Source organism: Pelobates fuscus, chromosome 7 (assembly GCF_036172605.1).
Source record: "Pelobates fuscus isolate aPelFus1 chromosome 7, aPelFus1.pri, whole genome shotgun sequence".
NCBI classification, from domain to species: domain Eukaryota; kingdom Metazoa; phylum Chordata; class Amphibia; order Anura; family Pelobatidae; genus Pelobates; species Pelobates fuscus.
This window is the reverse complement of record NC_086323.1, coordinates 198,858,857-198,885,053: the sequence shown is the minus strand read 5'-3', so window position 1 is coordinate 198,885,053 and position 26,197 is coordinate 198,858,857. Positions and strand designations below refer to the sequence as shown.

The 26,197-nt window shown below is 47.8% G+C and overlaps 1 protein-coding gene across 1 annotated transcript in view; it reads right to left on the bottom strand.

Annotated features, from left to right (window-relative positions):
- Positions 1-606: 606 nt before the first annotated feature.
- The window catches only part of LOC134568461 (gastrula zinc finger protein XlCGF17.1-like), a 76,112-nt gene continuing 50,521 nt past the window's right edge, over positions 607-26,197 (bottom strand). The window contains exon 2 of the mRNA XM_063427066.1: positions 607-1,893. Within this exon, the coding sequence (XP_063283136.1) occupies positions 800-1,893 (1,094 nt within the window). The 3' untranslated portion in view covers positions 607-799. The remainder of the gene's footprint in view (positions 1,894-26,197) is intronic.

Sequence of the window (26,197 nt, the reverse complement as noted above, 5' to 3'; positions counted from 1 at the left end):
TCTCCACTCCAAGTGGAACTGAACAGCAGTGTGATGGGAATTGTCAACTGGAGAGAATTCCAACTTGGGCAACGCGTTTCGTCCAAACTTTGTATCATATCCCTGAAGAAGTCCCTGATACAAAGTTTGGACGAAACACGTTGGATATCGGACTATTTGTTTTATATGCTTTTTAATACTTTATGCATTTTTTCTCCTTTTTTCTGCCACCCAAGTTGGAATTATTTCCAGTTGACAATTCCCATCACACTGCTGTTCAGTTCCACTTGGAGTGGAGATATGTTTCCTAACATCTTTATGTCTGTAAGTGCAATCTAATAAATATATTTTGTATTTTTCTTACATACTTCACCATGTATGGTTCTTCTTATCCATTCCTTTGAAGATATTCATATTGCTTGAATCTACTATCAAGATACCCAAACCCCAAGGGGGTGAGAGGCCTGATTTCTAGCACCACATTTCTCACCATTATAATACTGGATTATGCTATGATTTGTATTTTTCATTATTTTAGATTCAATATTATTCTTATATAGAATATTCCAGCTCTGTTTTTTACTCTCCAGGTTGTATCTTAATAGTGTATGCTTATTGGATGTCGTTTCCACTTTTTTATTTCATCATACGTACGTTGACTGCTACTATCACAGTTACTACGTACAGTGTCAGCATGATCAAAATTCACAATACAAGATATCTTATTTCTATGTTAAGGCATGGATGCCTTATACAATTTTAGAGACACATCACCTGTGTGAGATCTCTGATGTCTATCAAGATTATGTTTAACGAAAAATCATTTTCCCCATTCAGAACATGAGAACGGTTTCTTTCCTGTGTGAGTTCTCTGATGACAGACAAGATGTGAATGTTGCCCAAAACATTTTCCACATTCAGAACATGAGAACGGTTTCTCTCCTGTGTGAGTTCGCTGATGACAAACAAGCTCTGCTTTAGTGACAAAACATTTTCCACATTCAGAACATGAGAACTGTTTCTCTCCTGTGTGAGTTTTCCGATGACTGGCAAGAGTTGAATGTTTTGGAAAACATTTTCCACATTCAGAACATGAGAACGGTTTCTCTCCTGTGTGTGTTCTCTGATGACGGACAAGATTTGAATGTTGCCCAAAACATTTTCCACATTCAGAACATGAGAACGGTTTCTCTCCTGTGTGAGTTCTCTGATGACAAACAAGCTTTGAATTTGTGACAAAACATTTTCCACATTCAGAACACGAGAACGGTTTCTTTCCTGTGTGAGTTCTCTGATGACTGACAAGATTTGAATCATGCCGAAAACATTTTCCACATTCAGAACATGAGAATGGTTTCTCTCCTGTGTGAGTTCTCTGATGACTGACAAGATTCGAATCATGCCGAAAACATTTTCCACATTCAGAACATGAGAATGGTTTCTCTCCTGTGTGAGTTCTCTGATGACTGACAAGATTTGAATGTCGTTGAAAACATTTTCCACATTCAGAACATGAGAACGGTTTCTCTCCTGTGTGAGTTCTCTGATGACTGACAAGACTTGAATGTCGTTGAAAACATTTTCCACATTCAGAACATGAGAATGGTTTCTCTCCTGTGTGAATTCTCTGATGACTGACAAGATTTGAATCATGCCGAAAACATTTTCCACATTCAGAACATGAGAATGGTTTCTCTCCTGTGTGAGTTCGCTGATGACGGACAAGTTTTGATTTATTGATAAAACATTTTCCACATTCAGAACATGAGAATGGTTTCTCTCCTGTGTGAGTTCTCTGATGACTGACAAGCTCTGCTTTACTAAGAAAACATTTTACACATTCAGAACATGAGAACGGTTTCTCTCCTGTGTGAGTTCTCTGATGTCCAAGAAGATTTGAATGTTGCCCAAAACCTTTTCCACATTCAGAACATGAGAACAGTTTCTCTCCTGTGTGCGTGCCGATCACTGTGGAAGAACTAGCGGCAGCACTTAAATCGTCTAAGACGGGTAGGGCGCCTGGCCCGGATGGCTTCTCGGTCGGGTACTATAAAAAATTCTCGAGTACATTACTGCCATGGCTGACTAAGGCAATTGCTGCGGTAGGAGACGGGGGAACCCTGGGTACGGAATCCATGACGGCGACTATAACGGTTTTACTGAAACCGGGAAAAGACCCGCTGTCATGCGGCAGCTACCGACCAATATCCTTACTTAATGTGGACACTAAACTGTTTACCAAAGTGTTGGCGACCAAGCTGAAACATCTTCTCCCGGACCTGATCCACGCAGACCAAACGGGCTTCATACCCGGAAGAGAAGCTAGAGACAGTACCCTCCGACTCTTCTCAATCCAGCACCATGCAAGACGGACGAACACACGCCTGATGTTACTCTCCACGGACGCAGAAAAGGCGTTCGACCGTGTCAACTGGACATTTATGATGGCAACACTGAGACAAATGGGCTGCGGACAGAAACTCCTCACGTGGATCTCCGCACTATACGATAAACCACGCGCCACACTTAGGGTCAACGGAGCCACGACCACTGACTTCATGATCAATAACGGCACTCGACAGGGATGCCCGCTCTCGCCCCTGCTGTTCGCAATATCCCTCGAACCACTCCTGCAGGCGATCCGACTGAACCCGGATATTCAGGGATACAACTGGCGAGGTACGGACCACAAAGTAGCCGCATACGCGGATGATTTACTCTTCTTTATACGCAACCCCAGGATCACTATACCTTGTCTCCTATCTGAATTTGATCAATATGGGAAGATCTCCGGATTTAAACTGAACCTTTCGAAATGCGAAGCCTTGAACATCACACTAACCGCATCAGAATACTCATCCCTGAGCTCGCAATTCGCATTTCATTGGTGTAAGGACAAGATGAAGTACCTTGGCATCTGGATGCCCACAGACCCGGCCGATATATATAAATATAACCACCAGCCGTTACTTAAGAAGGTTCTGGACGACCTGACTAAATGGTCCTACCCACACGTCACCTGGCACGGGAGGATAGCAGTTCTAAAAATGAATATTCTCCCGAGACTCTTATACCTCATGCAGACCATACCCATCACTCTACCAGCAAGCTTCTTCTCACCTTTAAAGTCAGCTGTTACCAAATATGTCTGGCGTGGCGAACGTTCGAGACTTCGCTTTGACATCTTATGCCGGCCGAGGGGCCATGGGGGCTTGGCGTTGCCAGATTTCAAAAAATACTACCAAGCTACGGTACTACAGCGCATCCTGGACTGGCACTCGGAGCCTCCACGGAAGCAATGGGTGGAGCTCGATAGAGGCCTTATTGGCCCTACACTAGAAGCGAAGATATGGGGCGGTGATGGAACTTGCGTCTCACAACACCAGAAGGAGGGGACGATCCTACAGACGATACACAGCTGGATTTCAATGAGGGATCAGAACCACATATCACCCACGCCGAGTCCAATGATCCCCCTTTCACATAACAAAGCTATGGGTGGCGGAATTCCCGCTAACACATGGCCCACCACTGGTCCCGGGACCTTTGTCCCCATACATAAGGTACTGAGAGATGGTGGGTTACGTACTCTGGATTCGCTCCTGGAAGGTGAGCCCAGAACTCCCCTCACCATCTTGCGTTACCTGCAATTGAAACACTACTATGACTCAATACCCCACAAAGACCGCATGCACAGAAACCTTACGTGGTTCGAGGACCTCTGCGACCGAAACAGCACCCTTGAACATGCAATCTCAATACTCTATCAACACCTCATAACAGCTGGCGCAAACACTGCCAATACGTTTAAACGACGATGGGAGGAGCAACTGGGGACAACTTTCACCACCTCGCAATGGGATAAAGCCCTGATCTGGCAACAAAAGAGCTCTATGAGCTCGTACTATCAAGAGATGAATTATAAAATGCTCTCTTTTTGGTACAGAACGCCAACTCTGTTACACAGGATATTCCCATCAGTACCACCCACATGCTGGAGATGCCAAGCAGACAGAGGTACCCTGGTACATATATGGTGGTCGTGCAACGCCATAACCACATTTTGGAACATGATCAGGGACGTGTTGACGATCATCCTAGGGGACATCCCGGACTGGAGCGCTGAATTGGCCCTTCTCCACGTTTCACCGCAACCAATCTCACTGTACAAGAAATCGATACTTCGTCATCTCTTAAATGCAGCCAAAGCTACTATACCGGTACACTGGAAGACAACGACAACTCCAACAAAGACGGAATGGATCCGTAGGGTAGAGGAAATACAAGAGGCCGAAGCGACATACGCTTCCCTGACAGACCGGAGTAACAAACATGCGGAGATGTGGCTACCATGGTTTTTATACATATCCCAATATCGGCGAAATGGGGATGCCGCTGGGAGTGCTGGGGGAGTGCCGGTGGGGACAGGATCCACATAGCACAGATCGCTACACAAATTTCAACCCTTCCCTCCCATACTTTCCTGCCCATTCTTGTTGCACATTGTTGGTTGGGCTCCGGAGTGCAGGAGCGGGGAGATACGGGGAGAGTCCGAGGAGACCACATTCAACACACATAGTGCATCGTGATCATACTGAATTTAACGCAAACACCAACGCCATAGCCTGATGCCCGCACTCTACCTCCTGTGAGCAGTAATATCAACCGTAGATCACCAGGATTACTGGGAATACACAAATAGAACTGACACGCGATACACATAAAGCTTCATGATCCCCGACACACTGCTCTTCCACACGAATCACCCTCCATATGGATTCTACGACGCCCGCAGTTAGACATAGGGGAGATGCGAGCCCAACTTATCCCTGACCCTCAGAACCAGGAAATAGTTAACATGTAAATTAGTCTTTAGAAAGACACCATCAGTCACTACAATCTCATATACACAACAGCCCACAGATACGCGAAAGAAGACGAGCCGAACCCAGGACACAATACCTTACTGTGACTCTCGGGTCCGACAAGTTCAATTGAACACGTATCCTCTGACTTACCAAGCTTGCACCCTTCTTGGATCACTCCAGTAGCACAGACGACACATACGGACACTTCACACACCACTACTCTGGGCCCGCAAGCCTAGAGGCTCACACTCAAGATATGACACTGCTCCTCGAACACATTGGTAGAGGACTTGTATAATTTGACCTGGTTATTCTTCGCTCACTCACAGTGTTCTATGTGTACTACTCCTGACTTCCTTAACTTGTTAACTTGATCAAAAACCACACAGAGGACTGGAAGATGTCCCTTACACCAGGTGTTAGTTGGGAACTAAGATATATATCCCTATGAAGTTTCTAGTTTAAAAGCAATGTCATCGATTCTAAGGCATACTCACCTGCTGGGTAATTTCTCACTTTATACATTTTTCATTATGTCTGAGTATCTGAGCCATGCTATGCTTCATACTGTTACATACTGCGCTAAACTATCCTTAAAATGTTTGACATGTTAAATGTAATATACTATTGCAAAAGCTATGCATGGAGGCCTGCGCGCCTTCCATTATTTCTCTTTTTCACTCCCATCTTCAATAAAAAGAGATTTACAAAAAAATGAGAACGGTTTCTCTCCTGTGTGAGTTCGCTGATGACGGACCAGAGTTGAATGTTTTCGAAAACATTTTACACATTCAGAACATGAAAATGGTTTCTCTCCTGTGTGAGTTCTCTGATGACTGACAAGACTTGAATGTCGTTGAAAACATTTTCCACATTCAGAACATGAGAACGGTTTCTCTCCTGTGTGAGTTCTCTGATGACAGACAAGAACTGCTTTAGTTACAAAACATTTTCCACATTCAGAACATGAGAACGGTTTCTCTCCTGTGTGAGTTCTCTGATGACAGACAAGAACTGCTTTAGTTACAAAACATTTTCCACATTCAGAACATGAGAACGGTTTCTCTCCTGTGTGAGTTCTCTGCTGTCTAGCAAGAGTTTCTTTATGACTAAAACATCTTCCACTTTCAGAACATGAGAATGGTTTGGGGTTTTGTTTACTATCTCCTTTGAGAACATATAGGAATCTGAGAAAATGCTTGATTTTTCAGAGTTAAAGTCCTTGGTTCTGTTATTAAAAGATTTCTTCATAGCATTGCTTTGTGTATTTCTTTCAGTAAAATCTCTCCTGACAAATACTCCTGAAAGAAATATACTGGGAATTAAAGGAAATCGGTCACTAGAAATTATTGTTTGCCATACTTAGAAAAAAATTACAATATATTTTTTTTAATAGATAAGAAATACAACCATAAGGTGTCAGTGACTGAGAAGAAATTAAAGCGGCACTGTCATGCCGAACTTGCCTTTCCCCAATCAATTCCTCTTCTCTCCCTCTGTCAGGATCTGTTATTCATGTCTTCCGGTCTGCTCTAGTTTTCTTTAAAACATAAGACAAATTCCACTTGCCTTGTGGAAGTTTCAAACACCACGACCAGCGGAGGAACAAAGTGTGCTTTATTTCCGGTGGTCAGATAAATTTTCCAATAATTCTTAGCTTTCCTCCCTGTTCCTACCATGCTTCCTGTCAGTATTGCCGAACGTTCTGTCACCAAGACAGAACGCCGGCAAAACTGCCAAATTGCATCCTAACAGAATGAGAACAGTTTCTCCATTTGTGTTAGAACGCAATTCGCGACTTTGTTCATTTCGGAATTTCATTCGAATTAATGAAACTCCGATCCTATTAATTGCCGCGGCTGCATCTTGCAGTAGCTTAGTAGATAGCTCTCTAATACCGTGGGAATTAGGGAGCTATCTACCAAAAGGCTTAAAGACCTTGTAACAAAAAACCCTGTTTTATCCTTATAATTGCTGCATGGAACTGTGAACAAAGACTATTTGTTTTATTTAGCATTCCCTCGAAAGGACTGATAGTGCATTTGGCTATACTGTTCGCATACAGAATTTACTGTTGAACGACCGACCACCCAGATTAGGAGTGTGGCACCAATTTACCCCGTTGACCTGTGGAAAACTGCAAACACCTTAACATTCTAATGGATCAACAGGGTGGTCGGCATTTGTTTATGCATTTAGTCTAGTTGAACGCACTCAGCGGTGTTTGATCAGCGACCGCGTGGAACTGATTTTGGCTACCTTTTTCCACGAACACCACTGAACTTCTACCTTCTGTGCTTTCAACTAGAACCCTACAAACAAGGCGCTAATTCGTGAACGTATACATCCGAGCAATCTGCGTTCAATGATGTGAAGTACGAACGGTTCCGTTTGTGCATTTTACACATATCACAAAGGGAAAATAGACCGACTGCAGAGATTGAAATTGTGGAACTATTTTGGGTAGAGAACAGTCGTTCACATCCACATTTTTACTAACTCCCGAACCCCTTGTCCAATTCGTGCCATTTTTGGATATATTGTTCCCCTGAATGTATTGGTTATGATATGTAACTTTTGTTAAAACCCCAGGCATATTTTTAAAGTTATGAAAAATTTGGAAAAGATTTTCAGCTTGGAGATAATTGAACTCATACAACGATTAACTTAATTATCTCCTAAGCAGAGGGGAGGAATGTCTTGTAATTAATGGGTGTGCTTTTACTGTGATATTGTAACTGATTGGCTGCTGTACTTTCATTGTTGGTGCCCCACCAGGTCCAGTGGATGGTAACATTACTGTAAAAACCTGCATAAAAGCAGATGCTGTGGGGTCATTAAATCAGTTTTACTTCAGCCTTCAAAACGTAGCCTCGTCTCGTTATTGAACCTGCTCAGCATAATCACTAACTCTTTTAAAAGCTCTGCTTTTTTCTCTATTCTGATCCAGCGGATGGGATATCGCAACTCTACTACAACACAGCGTCTTGACGTTAAGAAGGACGTCTCCAACGGCTGATACCCCTCTACAATCTGGGTAGCCGTTACAGACCTAAATTGGTCTTTCAGCCAAATTTACGAATACTAAGTAAATTCTGCCCCTACTCGCTATATTGCGAGTAGGGGCATGCCTAGTAAACAGTGAGCAGCCAGTGGTGGGGGGGGCTATTGTCCTCCCCCCGAGCGGCAGGTGGGGCCCTAAATAACAATAAGGGGGGTGGGTTATTGTCCTCCCCCACTCCCCACCCTACAGCAGTGGGTGTGGGTCCTAAATTAGAATGTGGGGGTGGGACCTACTGTCCACCCCCTGGCCCCCACCCCTACGTGGCGGGTGGGGGCCCTAAATAACAATAAGGGGGGGACCTATTGTCCTCCCTCCCCGCCCCCATCGCTGAGCCATGGGTTGGTGCCCTAAATAACAATAAAGGGGGGACCTATTGTCCTCCACCCTGGCCCCCACCACTGAGCGGCAGATGGGAGCCCTAAATGAAAATTCCCCCCCACAAGGTGACTATGGTTCTCCAAGCCTGTAGTCTTCCCACCCAAATAAAAAACTATCCCCTACCTACCCCAGCCAACCTTAAAATATTGAGGGGGAGGGGCGGGGCCTAACGAACAAGCTGAACAGTCGCAAGTTAGATGGGCTCGTGCTCTAAAAGCCGATTACCGGTGAATACTCAAAATAATCGAGACTCTACACGAACCAGGGCGCAAAACCTGGGTCCAAGACACCCTGGAGACCATCCTGATACATTATCCGAGTGTCTTCGGTGATCAGAGACCCGAAGTGGCACAGCACGGCCTGCTTCTGACGGAGCTGGGGAGAGACGGCCGCTCTCCTCGCCCTTACTGGGGGGGTGTGAAACCACTGAAACTTTACCCGTTCCACCCCCGGACTGGCGGGGGTTAACACGGTCCGCTTCTAAGAGGCGACCCACCTGTAAAAAAATCGAAAAATAGTGCTGGGCGAGCAGAACATGCGGGCAGAGCCAAGCAAAATGGCGGACGCCACGTGCGATCTCAAGCACCACGGAGAACAGCCTGACTTGCTGACCAGGATAAACGACCTATTTAACGCCTTCTGGGGAAAATTAGCACTTAGGGAGCAGCAGGCTAAAAGACACAAACAGGAGGAACACTTACCAAAGGCGCAGCCGACACAATCCCTTCACGGGTGCGCACACCCTCGAACACAGAGGGCCCAGCCATGGCGCAGAAGACCCCACGCGGGCATACAAGCTCACAGGCCGAAACCCAATGCTGGCTAAGTTCCAACACAAGGAAAATCCGAACCCACCTAAATCCAGAGAACCGCAGCAAATCCAGAGAAGTGCAGCTACTCCTGCCCCCTGAATACAGGGCAAGCCAAGACTTGGATGGCGCAAAGCACCCAGCGCGGGTCTCAGGACCACCCGGACAGCCCCGACGAGCCTCACAATGCCCGCTCCACATCAACATTAAACCTGTGGGTCCCTCCACTGGAAGGCTACTGAACCTGGCAAAGACACACTCCGGGCTGGTAATACCGAGACAGTGGGCCGGGAGGGCCCTTCAAGTAAAGCTCACTGATAAAAGTTCCCAGGGACTGTACTAGGCACTCAGAGGGAATCGGCTGAGCGTAGGCTGATAATAATCATGTCGCTCTGTATAATAATACCGAGTATCTATACGCTGATAATAAACATGTTGCTGTATAATAATACTGAGTATCTATACACTGATAATAAATCTGCTACAGAAGCAACAAACTGCTACAAAAGCAACCTTAGGATCCCTACAGAAACAGTGCAATACATTAACAGCACAATTAGCAGGCATGGAAGATAAAGCTAAGGCACGGAATGTGCGTATAAGGGGGGTACTTGAAACAATCAACGCAGGAGTATTATCACATTACTGCAGACGGCTCATAGCCACGCTGCTGCTCCCAAAACAGGCGAAACAGGTCAGAATAGACTCTTGCTTCCGTCTCCCTAAGGCCGCAAAATCACCACAGGATGCCCCACGGGATGTGCTGCTTAAACTAGTTCGGGACTCAGACCGAGGGGCCCTTATGACTGCCACAAGAGACACCCCCACGATTTCCTTCGAAGGCGCAAGCTTAACGCTATACAGAGACTTATCAAGACATACTATCATGTGGCGCAGATCATTCCACCACATCATGCAGCACCTCTGAGAGAACTCCATCCCATATAAATGGGGTCCCCACAAGCTGATGGTAGACCGTGCTGGTAAGATGCACCTCCTGACAAGGGTCTCAGAAGCACCAAACTTCTTCCAAACACTGGGCCTTTCAGCGCCGGTTAACAACACGGACTCCCGTCCACAGTGGAACGTGGCAGACATCACACCCTTTGTGCCCAGAGGAACGCTGCCGAGGGCTGCAGACCTACCGACATGAACCGAGCAGATACCCACTTCTAAGACACGTCATACAGGACTTTGCAATATGCACTACAATACCCAGTTGAAGGCCGGGCAGGCCCGTAGCATATACCGGATCCTAAACACACCTATGGGACTCTCTGCTATGTTACTCACATGTTACAATGTTTATTTTCCTTTTATGTTCCTTCTACGTTACTGTTATATTGCTTTTGATTAGGAGATACAATCTCATTCTGGCTCCGTAAGCGGACAGCCTATGACACGACTTAAGCAACATCATCCCCCCCACACTGACACAACACACACTCTGCATACACTGACACAACACACACTCTGCATACACTGACACAACACACACTCTGCATACACTGACACAACACACACTCTGCATACACTGACACAACACACACTCTGCATACACTGACACAACACACACTCTGCATTCACTGACACAACACACACTGCATACACTAACACAACATACACTGCATACACTGACACAACACACACTGCATACACTGACACAACACACACTGCATACACTAACACACACACTGCATACACTAACACACACACACTGCATACACTAACACAACATACATACTGCATACACTAACACAACACACACTCTGCATACACTGACACAACACACACTCTGCATACACCAACACACTCTGCATACACCAACACACTCTGCATACACCAACACAACACACACTGCATACACTAACACAACAAACACTGCATACACTAACACAACACACACTGCATACACTAACACAACACACACTGCATACACTAACACAACACACACTCTGCATTCACTGACACAACACACACTGCATACACTAATACAACACACACTGCATACACTAACACACAATGTATACACTAACACACAATGCATACACTAACACAACACACTGCATACACTGACACAACACACACTGCATACACTAATACAACACAAACTGCATACACTAATACAACACAAACTGCATACACTAACACACACACTGCATACACTGACACAACACACACTCTGCATACACTGACACAACACACTCTGCATACACCAACACAACACACTCTGCATACACCAACACAACACACACTCTGCATACACTGACACAACACACACTCTGCATACACTGACACAACACACACTCTGCATACACTGACACAACACACACTCTGCATACACTGACACAACACACACTCTGCATACACCAACACAACACACTCTGCATACACCAACACAACACACTCTGCATACACCAACACACTCTGCATACACTAACACAACACACACTGCATACACTAACACAACACACACTGCATACACTAACACAACACACACTGCATACACTAACACACACTGCATACACTAACACAACATACACTGCATACACTGACACAACACACACTGCATACACTGACACAACACACACTGCATACACTAATACAACACACACTGCATACACTAACACACACACTGCATACACTAACACAACATACATACTGCATACACTAACACAACACACACACTGCATACACGAACACAACACACACACTGCATACACGAACACAACACACACTGCATACACCAATACAACACACACACACACTGCATACACTAACACACACACTGCATACACTAACACACACACTGCATACACTAATACAATACACACTGCATTCACTAATACAACATGCACTCTGCATACACTACACACTAACACACTCACTGCATACACTATACTGACACACACTCTGCATTCACTACACTAACACACACTCTGCATCCGCTACACACTAACACACTCTCTGCATCCACTACACATTAACACTCTGCATTCACTACACTAACACACACTCTGCATCCGCTACACACTAACACACTCTCTGCATTCAATCCTCCTGCCGGTCAGTTCCCTTGTTAGTCCAGCCGCCCACCCACAAAACAGAAACAGCAGTACAGCCCACCCACAATAAATGGTTTTTACACCTGAGTAAGGGAAAAACTTGTCCAGGTCCAGGTGCCTCACCACGGCTGTGTGGGGGACTGGTAGGCTGTTTTGGTGGGTTGCTGAGTGGGCAGAGGCCAGCGGTACTCTGCCCTGGTGCCAGCACTACCACGGGAGTAGTCTGGTTGGAGCCTGGTTGCTGGAGACCGACTGTCTCCCCTTTAGCTGCGCAGCTCTGCTGTTGGAGACCGATTGTCTCCCCTTTAGATACATAGTTCCGCTGTTGGAGGGGGAGACCGACTGTCTCCCCTTTGGCTAAGCAGCCTTGTTGCTGGGGGACAGGACGGACTGTCCTTACACCCTGTGCTGTAGGTGCAGAGACCACGGTCCCATCTGCACAGTTGTGGGGCTTACAGTCTCCCCCTGGTACACTAAGCTGTCGCTGGGGAGAGGGGGTAACAGGCTCCTCTCCCGATAGAACACTCTGCCGCTGGGGAATGGAGACTGGGCTCCCAATTCCCTGCACATTAATGATCTGCCGCTGGGGAGGAAGGACGGCACCTTCTGCTCCCTGGGGTACACACTGCTGCTGTGGAGGAAGGACGGCACCTTCTGCTCCCTTGGTTAAACACTGCCGCTGGGGAGGAAGGACGACCCCTTCATCTCCCTGGGGTACACACTGTCGCTGGGGAGGAAGGACGGCACCTTCTGCTCCCTGGGGTACACACTGCCGCTGGGGAGGAAGGAGGGCACCTTCAGCTCCCTGGGACACACACTGCCGCTGGGGAGGAAGGACGGCACCTTCTGCTCCCTGGGTTACACACTGCCGCTGGGGAGGAAGGACGGCACCTTCTGCTCCCTGGGGTACACACTGCCGCTGGGGAGGAAGGACGACACCTTCTGCTCCCTGGGACACACACTGCCGCTGGGGAGGAAGGACGGCACCTTCTGCTCCCTGGGTTACACACTGCCGCTGGGGAGGAAGGACGGCACCTTCTGCTCCCTGAGAAGGAAGGACGGCACCTTCTGCTCCCTGGGGTACACACTGCCGCTGGAGAGGAAGGACGACACCTTCTGCTCTCTGGGACTCACACTGCCGCTGGGGAGGAAGGACGGCACCTTTTGCTCCCTTGGGTACACACTGCCGCTGGAGAGGAAGGACGACACCTTCTGCTCTCTGGGACTCACACTGCCGCTGTGGCTTGGGTGTCCCCCACCCCGCTCGTTCTGCTTGGTATTGCAGATCCTCGGCCACGTGAGCCTCAAGTATCCGGACAACGCTGTCCGGGACATCCTTGCTAAAATACGCCAGTCGCCATCGCATTTCCCGAAGGAACGCCTGCTCGTAGGTGAGCGCTGCCCAGGTGCTAACTCTCTCCATTCTGTTGTGAACAGGGCCGCTGTACAAATACGAACGTTGCCCTCAATTGTAACTCCAAACGAACTGTGTCTCTGAGCTGCTTTACCTCGCACTAGGACGCCATCCCACCGCTGCCACCACTGTAACGGAACCGCTGGCACCCCGACCGGGTACCCTCCGCTGACGGATGCTCCTAGTGCTTTCCGAGGTCTCCAAGCACTCCACCAGACACCATAATCACTGTAGACTCCCACGAACCGCCGCAGCTTGGTTGGGGTCTCGCCACGCTACCCACTCTGGACCCACGACCAGGGTCTAGCTTCCAGTAGATGGACCTCTCCGAATTCCAGAGCGCAGGAACAGGAACCAGCTCTTAGCAGAGCTCAGCGATTATACCCTGGGGAGTATAGTGATTATAGCAATCCCCAGAGTGTAGTTCTCCAATCCCCCCAAACATGAGCCGAAACTTCATGAAGGTACAAGATGATCTGAGGTGCTAGCACACCCAGTCTGCTTTTATTTCCATCTTACACATAAAAGACCGCCCACAGGGGCGGGGTAAAACAGCCAATAGCATAACGGTTACAACCCACAAGTTCCCTCCCCTCAGATAACCAGTTAACATAATTATTACAGCCAGGGAAAATACAGTTTTTATACATGTGCTATAACTTTAAAACCGTACATCCAATCTTCCCAAAAACCACATATTTGGAATCAGCACACTTTAAACATACACCCTTCCAAAAATCAGCCAAATCCCCCCAGTGGATCAAAAGTTAGCTGGAGGTCCCTTTATGACCGACCGCAAGCACATTTTCCTGCCCAAAACAGTTCCATAGATTTGGGCTGTGCGGCCGGTCAATTTCATGCGAAAAAACGACTAAGTCCCATTTCGAACGGGACTTAGTCTCTGGAGCTGCAAGTTCAGTATGGAAGAAGGTAAGGGTCAGCGGTGTTCGGTAAAATGTGTAGCCGATTTTAGTTCCACAGAATCTTTAGCATACACCGCTGACCGCATTCGACTGAACAAAGATGGCCGCCGCCACGTGCAATTAACCTGCAGTAACCTCACAGCCTGGGAGGTAAATTGCCTGCACACTTTAACTTCTGGGTGGTCCGCCTGTGTGGTACTTGGTTCAGTAAGCCCTATTTACTGAACCAAGTGGGAGAAAGCCAGGAACAAGTTATTTTACAGGTCTGGGGACATAGTCTTAAAGGGACATTGTTCACCAAAGTTACAAGATGTCCCCAGACGGTTCTTAAAGGGCCATACACACACAATAAAAGTTCATACTTTTCAGGGGCCATAGTCTTAAAGGGTATTGTTACCCAAAGTCTCAATATGTCCCCAGACAGTTCTTAAAGGGCCAGCAGCAGTACAATAAAATACCATTCACTGTGCTTAAAGGGCCAGCAGTCGCACAATAAAATACCATATGCCCAAATATAGTTCTCTAAACGTACCAATTTTCAAGGGGCCATAGTCAGCAGGTAGGAGGCGGGCAAGCAGACTTCTCCAATGCCCAGTGGTGAGGTTGGTTTCGTCACACTGACTTCCCCCAGGGACTAGACCCGAGAGCCCTTAAAAGCATTCTTCCGGGCAAGACACCACGCCTACACCACATCCTCCAGGCAGGAATATGTAAACAACTAGCAGACCTACTGGGAGAGACACCCCCGAATTTCATGCACCAATTTAGATACACTCAACTGAGCAACTTCATTTGAACACTACCACAGGGTTCAGCACTCACTAGAGGCCAGACCACAATAGAAGTGGTCAGCGCACACCCGGACCCACTCCCACATGGAATATCCTTCCTATACTCCATGCTGCAAACAGAAACCCCACCCGAAACACCCCTATCCATGTGAAAATGGGAGACGGCCCTTCACATCACACTCACGGATACGGAATGGGACTCCATTTGCTACCTCACACACCACTGCTCAACGCATAGTAAAACACAAGAGACAGCCTACAAAATATTAACGCAATGGTATAAGACACCGCACCTCCTACACCAAATAGACCCAGCACACTCCGACCTATGCTGGAGATGTGAAAGGGAGGAAGGGACCATAAAACACATCTGGTGGGACTGTGAGAAGATCAAAACATATTGGGCATGGATACACACGATCCTAAAGAAGTTCTCTGACGCACCTCCCCCCCGGAACCGGCAGCAATGCTCCTGCATCACACAACTGTTCCCCACTCTAAGTACAAAAAATCCATAACCATTAGAATACTCAATGTAGCCAAACAAGCACTTCCCCAATTCTGGAAACAAAGCGTAACACCCCCGCTAATAACCTGGTTTAACCAAATGGAAGACCTCAGGAAAACAGAGGAACTGACAATGACGGCCAACTCGACCCTTACGATCTACATGGACATATGGACGCATTGGATCCTTGAGACAGCAAAAGAAGGATTCCAACAGAGACTCAGAACTGACGGGCACCATGACACGGACAGATAAAACCCAGAACTCACACTACAGACGACAGGAGACGACAGACAGCAGACACAGCCGAACCCCCTTCCCTCCCCAACTCACCTCCCCCTCCCCTCCCCAACGACCTAAGCTGCACATCTACCCCAACCCCCTTGACCGCACCAGCCCCTATAGGGGATCTATGGGCTCCGAACGGAAGCTCAAACAGGCACCATAGACCCCCAGCTAACAGGACACACAACCCTGGTAACAAGCCAGTCAACCAAACCTCTGCATCATCACTTCATTCTGTCCCCTAGTGGGACGGGTGCTTAAGGGGAAAGATCTGAAATATAAGGGGGATGAAGGGGAGAGGGGTAGAAGGTGCCACATTTTACTCTTTTCTAATGACTGCAACGCACGGACTACACTCCAATTACCTCAGAGACATACATACTACTTTCTGCCCATACACATCGAAGGACATCGGTATTGGAGGTCATTCTCAACTATACCACACTCAAATGCTTGTATTGTCAGAAATGCATTAGAACCGATAAAAGGGACCTGCGAGTCCGGCAACAGTGTGGGCCTGCGAGCCCGAACAGAAGCTAATAACCTACCTTTAAATGTAATCCATTAAGGAGACCTGCGAGTCTCAAAGCTTTCTATGACTGAACGATGAAAATAATAAAAATAATATTCACAAAAAAAAAATCTTATCTTTCCATTGTCAGAATAACATGTAATATTTAAGGAAGTAATCAATCTTATATTCTGTATGGCATATCTCATGACTCAAGTAACTAAAATTGTATAAATACTCACTACACAGTAAAGTATATTGAGAGTCTTGTCAAGCATCCTGTTGTCCGTGTCTTATTGCTGACAATGATTCTCCATCAACGTTGATTAAATGGTGACCGAGAGATCCAGAACCGAGGGGAATTGAGTCCATTACAGCATTAACCCTTTCAGCTTGGTGTCTAGAAGTGGGATCAGCAAAACCATTGGGTAAGTAGCCTTTTTGTGTCTTATTTTGACGCTGATTGTCTATGACCCCTTTTGGTTTAGTAAGACTGTATTCAGTAGATAGGAAAGGTGTAAGGACTCCGGTTTATATTGAGACTATAAGAGGTCTCCGGTTTATTAGACATTTGGTCTAAATATATAGGGTTTTGGTAACCCAGGTTAGTATCTAAGATAGATACAGGGTATCTCAGGTAGATACAGGTTTTTGAGACCATAAGAGGTCTCCGGTTTATTAAGACTATAGGTGTTCTGAGGAGCACGGTTTATGGATCTATAAGTATAACCCAAACTTCTCTGTCTCCCGGTCACCTTTGTTTGTCTTAAGTGTTCTTTGTGGGTGATTGTTTGTCTATATTGGGGACACACTTTGGTAAGTTAGTAGTGTCCCCACTCTGAGTCAACAGTATGGGAAATGTGAGTTCAGGTCCTGAGTGACCAATATGTGTGTGTAAGTATATATGTATGTATGTATGTATATATGTGTGCGTATATGTATATGTGTATATATAAGATAGCAGTACTTTTAAACAAATGGAGGTTTTAAAAATACATAGACCTACTAAGGAGAGAACACAGGTAACTTGTTTTTCTTTGGTTTTTATGATATATTGGGGCTGATGTGTATTGTAGTCCTTGCTGCTGCCCAGTAGTGATGGGAGTGAGCGCAGGACTTATCTTTCTGCAAGATAGCAGTACTGCATATTAAAAAAGAAATGACTCACCTGATAGACCTACTTAAATCTTTTTGCTTTATTCTTTCTGTCGCATAGAAGTATAAGTTTTATTGTATGTTATTTCACATGGGATCTGTGTGCCTGGTACGATTGTTGCTTTAAAAATACCATAAGCCCACTACACTTTCTATGAGAGTGGGATAAGTGTAAATGTGGTAAATTGTTTAAATAATGAGCTCAGTATATTTTATACTGAGACAAGAAAAAGAGACACTTCATTAGTATTTGAAAGTTAATTCCCCATATGGGATTAATTGTATAGAAACACCAATCAGCACATCTTCCCTGCCCTGTGTGTTTGTTGCAAAGGATCCATACTAAATAGGATTTTTGTTTGAAAATAACAGAGCAACATTTACATTTTCAGCGGTCCAACACATGCTTTATTTTGTGCTGTAAGCTAACCTTTTTATTGCTACAGATGCCTTAGATGATCCAGTACAATAACTGCTGCTTGTGTCTTCTATGTCTCCCATTATGCGATATTTTTAAATTGTGGTATATAGCCTGAATCAGAGATCATGGACAAAGGTTTCAAACCTGTTGTACTAAAGCTCTTGGAGACTGTGTAATCTGGTCCAGATGTTTGTTCAATTTCTATAAGATTTAAGTTGATGCAGCATCATCTCAGATTAGTTAATGGAAGTTTTATACAAATAGTTGAGTTATAAGCGCGCTATATAAATGGATCCTTTCTTTATATACAATACTATAGTAGATTAAAGTAATGAAGTTAATTAAGAAAATGTATACATAAGAATCATTAAAATAAATCTAATATTGGTATACCATAAAAAATATGTTCTGAGTACAGCTGTTAACTGTTTATTCTGTGTAAATGGTGACTGTGATAATGTGTGATAAGTGTGCAGATTAACTGGAAAGTGGTTTAATTTATATGTTGCTGTATTGTTTTAAATTATATGTGAATCCGTTTGTCTCAGTCTAGTGATACTGATAAGAATGCCAGCTAAATAACCTAGCAAATAACAGTTTTATTAGCTGTTGAATACTAGCGTTTTGGCTGAGTATAGTTAGAGTTGTGGTCTGTTATAGCTATATGGGAATGGAGATTTGGAGGTGTTAGTTTAAGATTGCTTTCATATTGTGTCTATCCGTGTTTCCTAGGAGGGAGACAGAGTGTGTAGTTGCGTGCCCATAAATGTGATTTCTGTATTGGCAAATCTGCTGGGTACCCATTATGTGTTTCTACAAATATACTGTTTTGTGAGACATTGTATGCGGAGTATGAGTTATATGTTTGAAATGAATTGTTGTTTATGAGCTTAGTACTTCAGTAAGATGTGCTAAAATGTGGAATGAGGTGGAAGTTGAAATGTTGAGATTATGGAAGAATAAGCAGTCTATATCCACTGGCATGACATGTGCACAGACGTTATTCGGCATGTGCAAAATTATAAATAAAACACAGACACCGCTTATTCTGTTGGAGTACAACGTCCACAGCTTTATTAATTATAAAATTATTTAAATTAACAATTTAGGGTCATTGTCAACAGTAATAACTCCGTTCCTCTCGATCCCAAATACCCCCGACAATGACCCTACCAAAACAATACAAACATAACAATTGATACATAACGAATAATACCTGGCCTACCAAAGAGGCCCCCAACATTTGTTTACCTGCAGGGGTGTACCCAGACACCCCTACACCCCTAGGTTCGTCGCCACCTCCGGGCTAGAACCTACCAAACACTTTAACTTCCGTCCTACTCCAGCCTAGAACTTGGCATAACACATTCATAACCCCCAAATAGCCAGTTTACCCAAGCCCTATTTCCCGCCGCTGTGACCAAACGGGAACTACCCCAAAACATAACACAAAGGGAGGGTGGGAGGGACAATTCACAGGTAAGGGCAGCTCAGATTAAGATGGCCTCAACCTAAAATGGCCGCTATTTAAACTAACCCTCTCCTCCCCACACTAGCTAGGCCCACCCCCTGAACTCCAGTTCACCTGCCAACTTTCTGGCCCTGTCAAGGCCCACTCCCCCCCTGCGTTGCTCCGTGGGCTACATGACATGTGCACAGACGTTATTCGGCATGTGCAAAATTATAAATAAAACACAGACACCGCTTATTCTGTTGGAGTACAACGTCCACAGCTTTATTAATTATAAAATTATTTAAATTAACAATTTAGGGTCATTGTCAACAGTAATAACTCCGTTCCTCTCGATCCCAAATACCCCCGACAATGACCCTACCAAAACAATACAAACATAACAATTGATACATAACGAATAATACCTGGCCTACCAAAGAGGCCCCCAACATTTGTTTACCTGCAGGGGTGTACCCAGACACCCCTACACCCCTAGGTTCGTCGCCACCTCCGGGCTAGAACCTACCAAACACTTTAACTTCCGTCCTACTCCAGCCTAGAACTTGGCATAACACATTCATAACCCCCAAATAGCCAGTTTACCCAAGCCCTATTTCCGCCACAGCACATGACTTGACCCCTTAAGCTCATGTGCGACCCCCACCACACATAAATAGGGCCTGTGCAATCCCCTCTTGCAAGCCTAAGTTGAATAAGTCGCAACCTACATCAGAAAGGTGCACACCGTCCGACCTAAAGTAACCAGGTAACATCTCCTCCAGTTCCCTGTGCCTTACCACTACGCCCCCCACTCTCCGAACAAAACTAGCCATGATCTTATTGATCTTTCCCCTGGATCGTGCTACCGCGGCCGTGTCCCTGGCGTGTCTCCACCTGCACCGAGGCACCATCTCCGACCACACCACTGTCACGCCAGGGACCAGGTCCCGCAGCCGATCCACATCCCGCTTCATTTGCCTTACCAAGCCGCGCAGCGGCACCAGACCCAGGTCATTACCCCCGCCGTGGATCACCACCACGTCTGGCAATGCCCGACCCGTCACCTTGCGAAAAAAGTTCCCCACTGACGCTCCGCCAGTCGAAGCCCCGATACCCAAACCAGTATATCTCCACTTGCTCCAAAGGAAAGCCCAGCTGTATCCCATTCTTTCGAACTGCAGCTCTCTTCTGAGCCCAATAGACGTAAGAATGACCAATTATCCATGCCGTCCAACCTAGGAGAGACAAAAACAACAGTAAGTATCACCCCAGCAGCCCAGCTGCACCCCCATATTGTTATGTTCACACCAACCTGTCTGGGCGTACATACGATCGAAACCGCATCGATTCCCAACGACCGATACGCTTGATCCGCTCGTTCCCCAAACCCAGCCGTGCGGCTTCCGTGGCCGCCCCAATGCGGAAGGAGTGCGTTCCGAATTGTAAGGGGTCTAACCCCATCCCCTTTAGCCCCAACCGAAAAATCTTAGTAAATTGGAAGCGCGACAGCGCTGAACCGTCCGCATGCACTAAAAAGCAACCCTTGACTTCCGGCCTTAACTCCAGGAACCTGGCCCCGCAGGCCACTGGGCACACACCCGATCCCGGCAACGCCCCCAGTGTAACCGCACAACCTTTCCCAAAGACATCCGTCTTGGAACGGGCCAACCGTATCCGCACCCTGTCCGAACACACCGCTACGTCCTCCAATCTCAGTCCCCCCTTACCCGCCTTGCTTGCACTGACCAATTCCCCAATCCTAAAGGCCCCGAAAAAGGCCCATACAAACGCCGTTGAAAACAGAGCCACCTCGTGCCCCGAAAAACATATGTCCGGTAACCGCTCCACCAAACCTTGTAAAACCTGAAATGAAACCGGCCTCCTCTCATCCCGAACCTTCTTACCTTTCCGAAAGCCCCGCACCGCTTGTCTTACCAGGAAATGTTTGGTCACATCCACCCAACCATTGAATTTAAAGAGAAACGCCAGGGCCGCGAGGTGCCTATCCACCATGGAGGGGGAGGAATGCTCAGCAAACAAACGGCACAGAATCCATAACAATACATCCAACCGGCTAGATGCGGAGACATCCGAGCCTAACAGAAGCACCGTCTCATCCCAAACCCGCCAAACCTTAGCGTAAGAAGACCATGTGCCCGGGGCCAGCGAATGTTTTATGTACTCCCCAAGCAGGATGTCGCGAGCTGCCACATCTCCTCCGGGCAAGCGTGTCCCGAGTCCTGCGCCTCCGGTGCCGCCTCCCGAAAACGATCCCACTGAAAACGAGACAACGCGTCAGCCACAACGTTTTCCAAGCCCGGAATATGCTTAGCCCTGAACACAATGTTAAATGACATGCATAACAACACCAACTGTCTTAGCAATCGAACAACCGGCAACGAGGACGCAGACAAGCCATTAATGGCCTGCACCACTGCCATATTATCCGAATAAAATACTACTTTCTTGTTAGCAAGGTCCCCACCCCACAGCGTCACCGCCACCACTACTGGAAAGAACTCCAGGAATGCCAGGTTCCTAATCAGCGGGCTCGACCTCCAAGCCACCGGCCACTCCTCCGCGCACCACCGCCCCGCGAAAAAGGCCCCAAACCCTACGCTACCCGAAGCGTCCGTGAACAGTCTCACATCCTCCGAGGACCCCACCGGAACCCGGAAAAACACCCGACCATTGAAATCCAGCAGAAAGCGCGCCCACACCTTTAAGTCAGCCCTCATCTCAGCTGAAACTCTCACGTAGTGCGACGGCCGCTGCACCCCGCTCGTTGCGTGAGCCAGCAGCCGGCAAAAAACTCTCCCCATGGGAATCACCCGACAAGCGAAGTTAAGGCTCCCTATCAACGACTGCAAACCCCTCAACGTCACCTTCCTCGCCTTAGCCACCGCATCCACCGATTCCCGCAGGGCGTGCAGTTTGTCAAGCGGCAACCTGCACTCCCCACGCACCGAGTCAATTTCCAGCCCTAGGAAACTGAGGCACGTTACCGGTCCCACCGTTTTATCTGCCGCCAACGGCACCCCAAACTTATGTGCTACCCACTGGAACACTTTCAGTATCTGCCCACAACGCCCCGACCCTGCCGGGCCGACACATAAGAAGTCGTCCAGGTAGTGTACCACCGCACCCCCGGCCGACTCCTTCCGGACCACCCACTCCAGGAACGTGCTGAACTTTTCAAAGTATGCGCAAGATATAGCGCAACCCATAGGCAAACAGAGATCCACAAAAAACTCCCCGTCGAAGTAGCAACCAAGTAAATGATGACAATCCGGGTGAATGGGAAGCAATCTAAACGCCGCCTCCACATCCACCTTAGCCATCAATGCCCCGCGCCCCGCCCTCCGCACCAACTCGACAGCATTGTCAAATGATGTATAGGAGACAGAGCACAAGGTCGCGTCGATATCATCATTCACCGACGCCCCAGCCGGGTACGATAAGTGATGTATCAAACGGAACTTGCCCACTTCCTTCTTAGGGACCACCGCTAGCGGGGACACCCTCAAACCCGGCATGGGCGAAGCCGCAAACGGGCCTGCCATCCGCCCTAAACTCACCTCCTTCTGCAACTTTTCCCTAACCACCCCCGGATGAGCCAGCACCGATTTGAGGTTCCCGCAAAGCACACCCGGACCCCTGTCCTGGAACGGAATCACGAAACCGTTCGTGAACCCGTCCCACAAAAATCTGGCTACTTCCCGGTTAGCGTATTGCCTTAGCCACGGCAACATCGCGTCTACCTTCACCGGAGATGCCCCCCGCCGCAGAAACAGGGGCTGCCGCGCCAGGGCCCCCCCTCCAGTGCCAGCTTTCCCTTTCTTGAAGCATCTGGAGAGGCCATGATTGCCGCCACAGCCGGAGCACTCATGTTTGAATCTACAGGACGCTCCCCACTTGCACTGCCCCTCGTTGAAGAGCCAGCACAACCCCTTCTTCTGTCCCGCCGACGCGCCACCACTAGGGCCCGCGCCGGCTGTCCCGAGAAAGGGGGCACTCTTTTGGGCCATCATCAACCTCATCCACAAAGGCAGGTCCATCTGGTCCCACCGCATGGCCGGATTAGCCGCTAGGCGCTGCCTAAACTGCTCATCATACCTCCACCAAGCGAGTCCCCCGTAGGTCCTGTATGCATCCCCAATGCCGTCCAGATAGCAAAAAAGCTGTGAGCACCGTTCCGGGTTCTTTTCCCCGATCACGCTCGCCAGTATAGAGAAGGCACGCAGCCAGTTACCGAAGGTCTTAGGTATTTTTCGATACTTACGCCGTTTCTCCTCTTCCTCCTTTTTTGCGTCCTTCTTGTCTTCCTCCTTTAAATCTAAAAACTCCTCTAAGGGAAGAAGAGAAAATATTTCGACAAATTCCCCTTTTCCTATCCTCTCCTTAACTTCAGCCTTCAAATGACAGCCTAACGGTCCTGCGAAGGACACGTGTACATTCTGTCTAGCTGCCTCCGAAATATCACCGCGGTCTTCCAGAGCACCCGCACAGTCGACCTTCCCAGTATCCGCATCCGCGGCGCCCCCTCTCGCGCCCCCCGCCGTTTTCGCCACGGGACCCCTTCCCACACCCAAGTCGCTATCCGCTGCCCACACCTTCCCGAAGTGCCCAGGGGACCCAGCCTCCCCCGACCATGACCCCAAAAGTGATTGTAAGCATCCTAACAAACTCCCAGAATGAGGTGTAGATGTCAACTCACCACCCACTCCCCGGACCTCGGATGGCCGCGGGGGTACAGTCCTTTCGGCCGCCTCGACTGGCTCCGAAGCGTCCAGGGGACGCCGTTTCCTGCCCGCCCTGCTGCGATCCAATCTTGTAGGCGACACACTTCGTGACCTGTAATGAGAAGGTGACCTGGGTAGTCTGTTCATATTGAGCCTCACCCGTCCGTCACATCTGTCTCCTGTCCTGTCACGACCAGACCCCGTCCCCCGCTTGGCCTGGGACCCACGGTCGCTCCTAGTCTCACAGCGCCTGGACACAACACTGTCTTTCGACCCTGACTCGCTGCGCCGGTACCTCCTCCATCCGTCCCTAGTGGTGGACCTCCTCCTCCTATCCCTACTCCTCGAATTACTCCTGTCCTTGGACCTGCCTGGCTCCGAAGATCGTCCTGAACTGCCATATCCATCCCTCCCGCTGCTTGGTGTGGCTCTATCTGCCCTCTTCGTGGGTCTTGCCCTGCGCCGTTGAACCTGGGAGCGACCTGAGAAGGCCTCCCGCGCATCACACCCCCGGGGGTCCCCGTCTGCATGGCCCCTCCTCTGGCTCCGACTATCCCGCCTCGCGCTGTCCTTCCCGGTCACCATCTCCCTTACTCCCCTTCCAACACTCCGCTCCTGGCTGTAGTCCCTCTGCACCTCTGACCTGCCGCTGGGCTGGGGCACACTCCCACTCCTCTGGCTCCCTTCCTCCCCGGAATCCACTGCTGAGGACCTAACCCCTGACAGGGCTGACTTGCTTGTCGAGCTGCCCGCCTGGACCCCACCACCTCCATGTGAGCCCGCTGTCATGGTCCTCCCCGATCCCCTGACACCCCCCTGCCCCTCAGTGTTGCCCCCAGGGGGCGACTCACCGGGACGCTGGGACACCAGCACTGCTCCTCCTCCGATCCTCTGCTCAGCCTCCTTGCCCTGGGCACCAGCAACATCCAGGGGTGTCCTTTCTTCCGCCCGACGGCAGAGGCGTCCCATAGAATTATTTTCCAAAATAGCTTGAGCTCCAGTACAGGGTATGCCGGCGTGTCTCAGAACATTGATAGCATGTGCAATGGCTGTTGAAACTGCTACTACTATCACACTAGGGCATCCTACAATACTTCATGCCAGTCACCAGGTCACTCAGCTGATGACAAATCTCACCACACAACACGACAGCCCAGCGCTTAAGTGGTTATGAGATTATTTTTCTTAATACCCAGAATCTGTCTATTGTTTATAGTCCTGTTAATTCTGGTCTTATGTCTGTTTTGCATGCTATTCTTACTTCTGCATCTGACTCTGTGTCTATACCATCTAAGCCTCATAATTAGTGATGACATTTCCAGAGGAAATGCCTTGGCTGACAAAGTGGCAACAGGAAGTTGCAGCCATACTTTTAAACAAGGTTTAGAGAAAGATCAGAATGATCTGTTCTCTAAAGAGGGGAGAATAGGCATACTTAAGTTGCTTTATTTTCATCATTCAGGCACATAGCAAGCACCATCAAATTCCTCATGAATTCATTTTATATTAGGAATCTCAGGCAGCATGTACAGTCTTTTGTAAGATCGTGTGAACGCTGCTCCTTTTACACACTTACAGATTTATTTTATTCATGTATCCAAAATTGGTAAGAAACAGCAATACTTACTGGTCATAGTTGATCAGTTTAGTAGATGGCATGAGGCCTTTGTGACATCAAGGGAAAATGCTAGGACTGTAGTGAAGTACTCAAATAATTCCCAGGTATGGCTGCCCTCTGCAGATTGGCTCTGATAATGGCCCGTTTTTTGCAAGTGGGGTTGCCCAGGAACTTGCTACATTTTTGCAAGTTACCTGGAAGTTTCATATACCT